This window comes from Pygoscelis adeliae, unplaced genomic scaffold, assembly GCF_000699105.1.
Source record: "Pygoscelis adeliae isolate BGI_AS28 unplaced genomic scaffold, ASM69910v1 Scaffold45, whole genome shotgun sequence".
In the NCBI taxonomy this organism is placed as follows: domain Eukaryota; kingdom Metazoa; phylum Chordata; class Aves; order Sphenisciformes; family Spheniscidae; genus Pygoscelis; species Pygoscelis adeliae.
Window position 1 is genome coordinate 14275126 of NW_008825114.1, and position 10000 is coordinate 14285125.

A 10000-nucleotide genomic window follows, 5' to 3' on the forward strand; every position below is an offset into this window, starting at 1 on the left:
TCACACAGAGACTGTTGATGACTGCAATAGTCTTTAAAGTTGCCCACTGATTATTTTTCCACAATTGGGTTTTTACTGATTCATTATCACCTTATCAATTATCACCTTATGAGTAACACTCTATGAAAAATGGCAGGAACATTGGGTTCTGTAATTGGCAACAAACTATTAACTTAAGGAAAAAAAGATGGATTTACTGTTTGCCTTTGATTCTTATGGGTTGGATAAATCACACCTACTTCCAATAAGCTAAATTCTGACTATTTAAAAATAAAACTCTATTTGATTCAGAATCGGTTTTTGTCTTTCATGGTGTAATCCCAACAAATAAATTTTGCATTTCATTGCTTGTACTTTTGGTATGCTTGTCCTTTTAGCTGCCTTTATTGCTGGTAGTTACTAAATAGTTATTAAAGCAAGTTCACAAAAATGCCTTTGCTTCTAAAAGAATTAAATTATTTTTTCCAGTTACATTGTCTCTTTAAGTTGTTCCACAGAGAGAGAAAGCTCTGTCTCTAAAGTTACTGATCACTAAGCAGATTGCATGACTTTTGCATCACTATCTTCTGTCAGTAAACACTAGACTGGTTTACAATATTCAGCTGGTTGTTAGAGTTGGTCACTCTCACACCTCCTAGGGAAGTCGTCAGCAGAGAATGTGTATTTGCATTTCATCCATTCCACAGCAAAGCCCAGTGGCTTAACAGAAGTTTGCTTTCATCCCATAGCTGATTTGTTCTGACAGATACTGTGCATCTCCCTGCCTCCACCCTCAAAATAAAAATAAAAACCATTGTGATTCTTGAGGCAAGGAGATGCATCCATTTACATTAAATGATTGTGACTTTGCAAAATGCTTTCATTTTTAGCATTATTAAATCTCACTTACAAGCTGTCTTGTGATTTCAGGATGGTCATATAGCCCTACACCTTGCTGTGAGAAGATGCCAAATAGAAGTAGTTAAAACTCTCATCAGTCAAGGATGTTTTGTAGATTTCCAAGACAGACATGGCAACACACCCTTGCATGTGGCCTGCAAAGATGGGAATGTTCCTATTGTGATGGCACTCTGTGAAGCAAGTTGTAATTTGGATGTCACTAATAAGGTAAATGGAATACGGGTACTGAACTACTTTGTTTAATGGCTCACCTATTGCATTAGATGACCTTTTCCAGGTCTCTGATATGAAAAATGTTTTTCCTTTTATTTTTTTTACCTCTTAAAGTGGCCAAATGCAAAGCATTAAATGCCTCGCCTTGCAAATTTACCTGTTTGTTTCAGTTGAATAGATGATTAAAGATCCATGAAGAAAGAGCCCAAGTGAATGCAATCCTGATGCAAGCCAGGATGCTATTTGAGTTCAGGTTGAGGTGTAGGGTTTTGAGGAGCTGGGCATCTTTTCAGTTTCCAGTTGTCAGAAAGTTAGCTTTGCTTTCAAATATTCTTTTGTGAACTAATTTTGGGAGTTTGTTCCTGAATGTAGGGTTGAAACAGGGGGAACAGTATTGGAAGCATGAAAATATGTGAAGTAATAGTAAGGGGAGTTACAAGCAGAGAGAGTATGTGGTAGTGATACTTTTAACAGTAGCTCTGAACATGAAAGACCAGAAGTTGATGTCATGAGGACCTGTTGTCTGTGGAGAGATTCAGGGGGAAAAGCAAAAATTGGGGAAGCAATATTTACAGCACTTTCCCTCTGTCACTGAAAGCAGAAAGTCCTTCGGGCTGACTTCTTGCATTCATCTCTCTTACTCCTTTGGGTGGAAGGGGGAGACTGCAGATATGTAATCTTCAGTAATACTTGGATTGAAATGGAATCCAGAGCTTTAAAGGTTAAGGACTTAGTGTTGTTTAACTGATTCATATTTAGTTGAGCAAAATGCAATTAAATTTACTGGGAACTAGAAAGACGTTCTCAAATACAGCCAAAAAACTCTAAAGGATTCCTCCACAGTTGCAGGGGATTTAGCTATAAAATCATTTCCCATTTTTTAAGTAGTCAATCTAGCCTTTGTTTTTAATTGAGCTTTAAGCAGTTGTGCTTAAGCTGTAACCAAAAGTACTTTTTCTTACAGTTTTTGCAAGACCTTTGCTGTGTATCAGTATGTATGATCGTACAATATGTTTGATTATTAGTCATAAAATTTGGAATTAAGTTCTTTGACTAACGTCATGACACTTTTTTCCCCATGTTAGTACGGAAGAACACCTTTACATCTGGCAGCAAACAATGGCATTCTTGATGTTGTCCGGTTCCTGTGTCTTACTGGTGCCAATGTAGAAGCTTTAACCTCTGTAAGTATTGAGAGATACTGTTATGCTTCGTGCTTCTTTTATGTATGATAGTAGGAAACGAATTCATCTCTTAGAGAGGGTGGGAGGGGGAAAGGACAATGGTCTAATATAATTACATTTTGAAATTAAAAAAAAAAAAAGAATTAGGCTGTTGTATGTGCACAGCTTGAAAAGCACTCTGTTGTCCACTTGTTCCCTTCTTACAAGTGAATTTGAAACTGATTAAGGTACAGTACAGCTACCACTTCATCTACACCTAAGAATTACTTGTAACATTGTGTTTTCTGTAAGCACAGTGGGCCACTATCATTAAGATGTACATCATTTCACATCACGTACTGTTACCGTACAAATGTATTCTATATATCTTAAATATTTTTCTTGCTTTCAGGGGATTAAAAAGTTTTATTTTCATGATGGGAGATGTGTGGATGCATGGATGAGTGAACTAGCATGCAGCTATCCTTGTAAAACAAATTATTTATGTCAGATCAGTCAGCACCACTGCTTCCAATTAGCACCACTGAGGGTATTTTTCGTTCTCACTAAGGTGAGAAACGTCCTCCTAGCTGACATATCCACACCAGGAATGAAGCCTCCTTCATCATGCATACCTCATACGCACATGATACATTATAGCCGTCATATACACCATTACATGTGTTTTGAACAAACTAACTTTTATTTTCAGATGCATTGGATCAGTTTATATTGCTGCTTGCCCTAACCAGTGCAATCTGCTCAGAAATAACTATTGCTCTGTATATTGAAATCATGTTGTGAGTAGATTTTAGTTGAGTCAAAGTTCTTTTCCTTACGAAGTATCCCTGAGGCGGCTGAAATGGACGGAAAAAGGATAAAACTTCTATTTCATTTACTTTACCCATTTGGTAGAAAATACAAATGTTTTTGTTGTTTTCCTACACATTTAGCACTGTGGTTTATTCCTCTAAGTGTGTGTGTCATGTGGCAGGAGGAAGCCTTCAAAAACCAGGCATTAAAACCAATGAACTTGGAATTGTAGCTTAAACAAATTTAGCATCTAAGAATGACTTTTTGATAACTACTAGACTGTAGATTGTCATCTCCCCTATTAATCAATAATAATGAAATGTGCATGCAGTGGACTTTGTGGGGTGTTCTACAGATTTTCCTTTGTCACCTGTTTTTGTCCCTTTTTTCTTTTTTCTTTTTTTTTCCTCCCTATGTCCCATTGTGTATCTGTATTTTCACTACTACATACTGTAGAGTTAAGATATAACAAAAACGTGATGGGGGAATTCTTAAGCTGTATCACTTCATTTATATCATGATGGCTGTGTTGGTATAATTGCCTGTGTGGACCCTGTCCTTCCAACATAAAAGTACTTTTTATCTCTTTAGTTTAGATCAGTTTGAAGACGATAACAAAGTAAATCGTGCTGATACTAAATCTGGCAGGAGAGGCAGACTGAATATACATAACTATCCATTATTCCAGCAGTATTGTGGCAGAGAGGAGGGAAAAGGAGGAGAGGAAGGGATGAAGTACCTGTGGTGATTTTAATAGCATTTCAGTTTTGCATTAGTTTGGTAGGTGGATGTTAAACTGTTCTGAAAAGTCTTACTAACTACTGTTTCTGAGCCAGTGCAGTAGAATGAATTACCTTTTTCTTCTCTCAGAATGCCATTTCTGAGGAGATAATTTTTTCAGCACTGTTTAGTAACTGGGCTGCAGTATGATTTCCCTGCCTCCTCCCCAGGCTAAAGCCCATTTTTGGACTAGTTTGATTTTGAATTTGATTGCATGAATGTTGTTAAGTGACCTTAGAAAACCTTATGCTCCTGGAGTATACAATCATTTCCAATGTTTGAATATCCTCCCAAAAATTCTGTTGTGCTCACGTGCTAGCTGGCACCATGTTCTTGGCTTCTCTTCACGGAAGTTACTAAAATTGTACCAAGTTTAAAGTTGTCAGATTGCTTAAAAACTTTGAATGATGATGCTTGCAAATGGCCAGTTAAACTCAGGACCAGCTCTTGCAGGCATAGCTGTCTGATTTGCAACAAAGGAGCTAGTCAGTAATTGTGATGAAATATTACCACGAAGTGTGAAATACACTTTTGTGGATCCTGTAACCAAGCCCTTTTCAGATGCCAGCTTTGCTTACTCATTGTTATTCCAGTGTACAGATACCCTGTACTTTTCAGAAAAGTTTGAATAGGAAGATAATTTACTGAAACCCATTTGCTATTTTGCTTGAATATGCATTTTCTAATTCTTGTTGTGCTCTACAGTTCATCCTGCAGTAGACATCCAGTGAATTAAACAGCCTCATCTTGTTCACAGTTTTGGACAAAAAAGGGAACTTTGTTCTGTTAACTTCTTTTTCATGGAAGCAAATGCTTTTTCCACCTGTTATCTCAATCACTAAATTGAGCTTCCAGATCTGAATCTAAATTTTCAACAGATGTGTGAACTGCTAGCATCTGTCAATGTGTTCACACATTGCTGTGAATGCAAAAAAATGCTTTTTTGAGGTAAATGTGACCTAGAGTTCTTTCTGCTGTACTTGGTGCTTGTTACCAGTGCTCCGGGGTATCCTTCACCTACTCCACGGGCCTTTCTGCCTGTCGTGTTTACTGTGTGGTCTGATGACCACAGACTTCAGAAATGATGCTTGTCAGGCAATGCCCTTGCTAAGGCATTGCTCTGTAAGAGAAGGTGAGCCAAGAGTAAACAACAAGGCAAGCAGTGACGGTGTCCTCACCAACAAGGGCCCAGTCCCGCAGTACCCAAGCAAGGCAAGCAGCGCAGGTCCAGTGATGGCAATCAGCTTCAGCCAAGAGTCCGGGTCACCAGACAAGTCTGTAACAATGAGGCAGGTCTGAGATAGTCAAGGTCAGGCATCGGACTCAGTGACCATGGTCAGCCAAGGGTCTAATGATTGCCGGGCAAGTCTGTAGTGAAAAGACAAGTTAAAGGTCAAACCCGGAAGTCAGGGGCCGGGTCAATGGGATACATGGCCACACACAGGCATATAGCTGTAGTGTTGCTCAGATGAGGACCAAGGGCAAAAGCCTGAACCTAAGAGCGCCTGAGTGAAAGGCAAAAGCCTCTGATGGGGCTTCTTTTCAGGTCGTCTGCCTTCACAGCAGTCTGAACCAAGATTAGACAGCTGGTCTTGAGCTCAGGAACCTGTAAGGAAGTAGGGAGGGAGCTCTGGGTCATGACAGTGCCATCCCACTGTTACAGGTATGCTTGCTCTGTGCACACATCTGCTTAGACTTTTAGCAATTTGAAACATTCCTGTTGCCATTTTTCCAGTTTTGGGAGCAGTCACCTCCATCCCATTATAAACACGCTTGCCAATCGGGCTCTGTCTGAGCCACTGCCATCCACACTCCTTGCCAAATACTCACCAGATGGTTATTTCCTTTGTGTTCGTGCCCAAATAACTGTAACTGAGCTAAACAAACGATATATCAGAGTACAGCTGTTGAGCCAAAGCCAGGCTTGAAGACAGAACAAACCTCCATGGAGCAATGAGACACAGCAAGCAAGGGATTCAAGTTACCCAAGCCATGCCACAGCAGTTGTGGCATACCCATTGAGATGTGTGGGACTTGCTCTGATTTAAAGGGACAATGCCCGTGCAGGGATCTGTCACTGCATAGGTGCTTGGTGCTGGAGTTCGCCAGGCCATCTCCAACCTTACGTTGCAACAGGAACATGCTGCGCTCTGGAAGAGTGCAGGGCCAGGCTATAGCGGTCCTGCTTTGGACTTAAGAGGAGGTCAACGATGTGAGGATCCAGATAAAATTCACTCTTTAGGTTGGTGAAGGCCACATCCTGTTACCACAGGGATTCTCGGGAAGGGGATCCAGGTTTCCTCTTTATTTGAAGGTTTTGGATTCCCCTGGATGTGCCCAACACTGGAAACTCTGGAAGCACTAGAAGTACTGAAGCAGTTCTCATGGCAGGCTAGATGCCCAGCCATTAGACCACTCTTCCTCTCATACAGCAGGCACTCGGGATTTACTGGGATTGGGAGGGTAGGGTCAGCACAGACAACGAGATCCTTCCCATTTGATACATCTTCTCTAAGGAAAATTAATTTAAAAAATACATTCAGGTGGTTCTTTACTAAAGTTGCAATTACATGTCAACTGGGGAGGGAATTTAAGGGTAAGGTACTCATTCAAATTTAGTCAGTTCACGCCGTCAACTACAATTTTGGCTGTTTCTTGCTAATGCTCTCTTTCTGTTCTGTCTGAATTATCTGAAGTTCTGGAGTACATGATAATTTTTATGGAAACCTGAAAATGGCTTCTGTAGGTGGACACTCAATTGTTGAAGATACTTATTTCATGTATAGGGATAATAATTACAGTAACCTCAGGAACTATTTTAAGACAATGCAGGTTTCGCATGAAAAGCTAGTAAAATCAAAGCTAGAAACCCAAGAAAGAGATGTTATTTTTCCAGTACTACTTCTTAATAATTGAAAGCTTTTATCTGAGAGACTGAAAGAAACAAAGTGCTCATAAATTAGTTAATTCTTACCAAAACTTAAAACAACACAATAGCATTAATGTAGTTGTAAGAGTGAAAGTAGTGAGCAATTTTTCTTTCAGCCTGTTTAATATTAAACTGCTGACCTGTGAAACATGGGTAATTAAATGGCAAGACCAGAATGCTGAAGGCAGCTTTGCTTCTCCTTTTAAATTTGCTGATGCATTTTAAACCATATCCCTTACAATGTTCTTACTTTCTGGAAACCTTCAGTGAGTGACATGCCACTGTCATTCTTTATCCATTAGTAAACAAAATTCACCTGCTATTCATGTGAGTGAATATGCTGATGCGTCCCCGCTTTGTGAACTGTTTAAACTTTTAGATCTGTTCAGTATGTAATATCTAGAAATTGCTGTCATCCTCTAATAGGTGAGAAGAGAAGAGGAATTCAGATGGGGAGTATTGGCATCAGTCTCAGGCTCTGAATTCAAAGCACCTTGTTACAGTGGCATCCAAATGCCTATTGAATGTGCCGTTGTTCTGCATTGCACAATTTTTTTTTTTGGACAATTGAAAAAAAACAGGGATTCTGATGGGGGGTAATTGTTACTGGTTGGTTTTGGTGGTTTTTTGTTTGGTTTTTTCTTCTCGCTATTTCATTTGTCTCTGACGGCAATTCTGTTACAGCCTTGAGCAGCTGAGCTGTGTTGCATATGACATTTTTATTGTGAACAAAAGGAAGGAACTGCTGCTAATAATTTGTGTTTTAACAGGATGGGAAAACAGCAGAAGATCTTGCCAGAGCAGAGCAGCATGAACATGTAGCCAGTCTGCTTGCAAGACTTAAAAAGGTTGGGAATGCATGAATTTTAACTGAGGTTTTTATGTTTTTAAGATACCAAGAAAAGTTTGACCATGGGAAATCATACGATAAGATATTCATCAAAGCCATTCTAAAAAGCTGTTGCAAAAATCCATACTGGAATGGTGTATCTTTTCCCCATCCCCCTCTTAATTTTTAATTTGAAATTATGCCCTCAGTTAAAGCTAGTATGTACATACTAAGAAAAATGGCTAAGCTCGTCTGCACTACTGATTTATTTTATCCTGTCTCTGACAATGCCTAGCAAAGCATTTAAGGTGTTTAGAAGAACCTGGAAAATAAACTATTAAGAATTAGCACATGCCACAAGATGACTTATTTTCCCACCATCACCATTTTAGTTAGATTAGGGTTATGAAGTATGAAGGGTTTGTGCCCCTTCTGGAAACTCTAATACCGTGTGGAATTGTTGCATAAGTTCTCAGTGTCTTTTTTTAATTCTGCAGTTTCAGTATCTCCAAATCCCCTGACAACTAGAACGCAAAAGTAATCTGGGCTTGCTGTAAGGCAGTAAGTCTCACACATCTAATACGCATTGATTATTCTGGATAGGCAGCATTACTCATGCCATGAAGGTTCAGGGACCACTTGCCTGGAGATTCCAGGCAACAGCCAGACCAATTAAAACAGTCCTGTTTTAATTATGCTGATGGGTCTGTGAAAAACTGAAATAAATGACCATTTCAGAGTAGCAATAGAATATGATGTGTACGAGGCATTGCCGAGGTGGAAGTAGAATCATGTCCTTTAGTCCTGCCAGTAAATCTATACTTGCTGGGATTGTAAAATGTATCAGTGAAGATGTCAGAAAGTGCCAAAGTTCAGGCTTCCTTTGCAATGCTAGCTTTTGTAAATGTTTGTTGTCACAGGATCCATTTTGCATAGTTGTATCCCCACACCGAACCCTTTCCTGTTCCTGCGTGCAGGTGGATAAATTTGTGTTTTAGTCATGATGTACATATAGGACTAATATGAATTGACCTAGAACAAAAGGGAGAAGATCAGGTAAATCTCTTCTGAAAGAGATGTTAGTAGGTGTAACTCTCTTCTTGATAGCAGAGTATACTTAATTATTGAAGGCCTGCCTATATATGGGAAAAATGTATGATAATTATATACTTCATCAAAGTATACTTTGCAACAGAGAATCTGATCGACTAAAATTAGTAAATTACATCAAACTACTGAAAATATTCTAGTGCTACTCAAAATGGTCAATATCATAGAATCATAGAATCATTAAGGTTGGAAGAGACTAGTAGAGCACATACCTGACTGACACTTGTTTTATTATCATAGAATTATTTAGGTTGGAAAAGACCTTTAAGATCATCAAGTCCAACTGTTAACCTAGCACTGCCAAGTCCACCACTAAACCATGTCCACCTAAGCACCACATCTACAGGTCTTTTAAATATCTCCAGGGATGGTGACTCAACCACTTCCCTGGGCAGCCTGTTCCAATGCTTGACAACCCTTTCGGTGAAGAAATGTTTCCCAATATCCAATCTCAACTTCCCCTGGCACAACTTGAGGCCATTTCCTCTTGTCCTATCGCTTGTTACTTGGGAGAAGAGACCAACACCCCCCTCACTGCAACCTCCTTTCAGGTAGTTGTAGAAGGCGATAAGGTCTCCCCTCAGCCTCCTCTTCTCCAGGCTAAACAACCCCATTTCCCTCAGCCGCCCCTCATAAGACTTGTTCTCTAGACCCTTCACCAGCTTCGTTGCCCTTCTTTGGACGTGCTCCACAGTGTCCAAAGTGTCTTTCAGTGTCTGTGGAGGGTTTTGTCCCTAGTAGCACACACGTGAAGAACCTACCATCATAGTGGCTCTTGCAGAGGATTCAGTATTAGCCATGAGGGGGTGCAGTATTTGCATTGTGACTAACTTATTTAATAAATGCCTGTTAGCGTTTAGTTAGGAAGGAACTAAATTATATGCACTACTATTTCTGTCAAATTCCTCAGCTTAATTGCTGCATGCTTATAATTTTGGGGGGCTGTAGGTGCTCATTTAATGACTCATCCTACATGTTAAACTCAGTACAAATGCAGAACAACCGAGCCGCGCTCTCAGCTCCAAATGGGGGAATGAAGGAAGGGAGGATGAAGCTAGTTCCTTTGCCCTTCCACCTTTCTGCTATCTCCCTGTTTCCTTAGAACAGGTCTTTCTGTGGCAAAAGACACTCGATAGTGTGCTGACCTGCACTGCATCCCCTTGTTGAGTTGATTTTTCAAGCTCAGCTTGTGCGGGAAATAGAGCATCCGTGTCTGATTACCTCCTGCTGGGCAAAGAGAAAAGACAGATTTGACTTGTTCAT

The 10000-nt window shown here is 39.9% G+C and overlaps 1 protein-coding gene across 1 annotated transcript in view; it reads left to right on the forward strand.

Moving 5' to 3' along the window:
* The window catches only part of DAPK1 (death-associated protein kinase 1), a 54361-nt gene that overhangs the window by 31128 nt on the left and 13233 nt on the right, over positions 1 to 10000 (forward strand). The window contains exons 16-18 of the mRNA XM_009328194.1: positions 910 to 1107; positions 2199 to 2297; positions 7569 to 7646. Coding sequence (XP_009326469.1) covers positions 910 to 1107; positions 2199 to 2297; positions 7569 to 7646 — 375 coding nt within the window. The remainder of the gene's footprint in view (positions 1 to 909; positions 1108 to 2198; positions 2298 to 7568; positions 7647 to 10000) is intronic.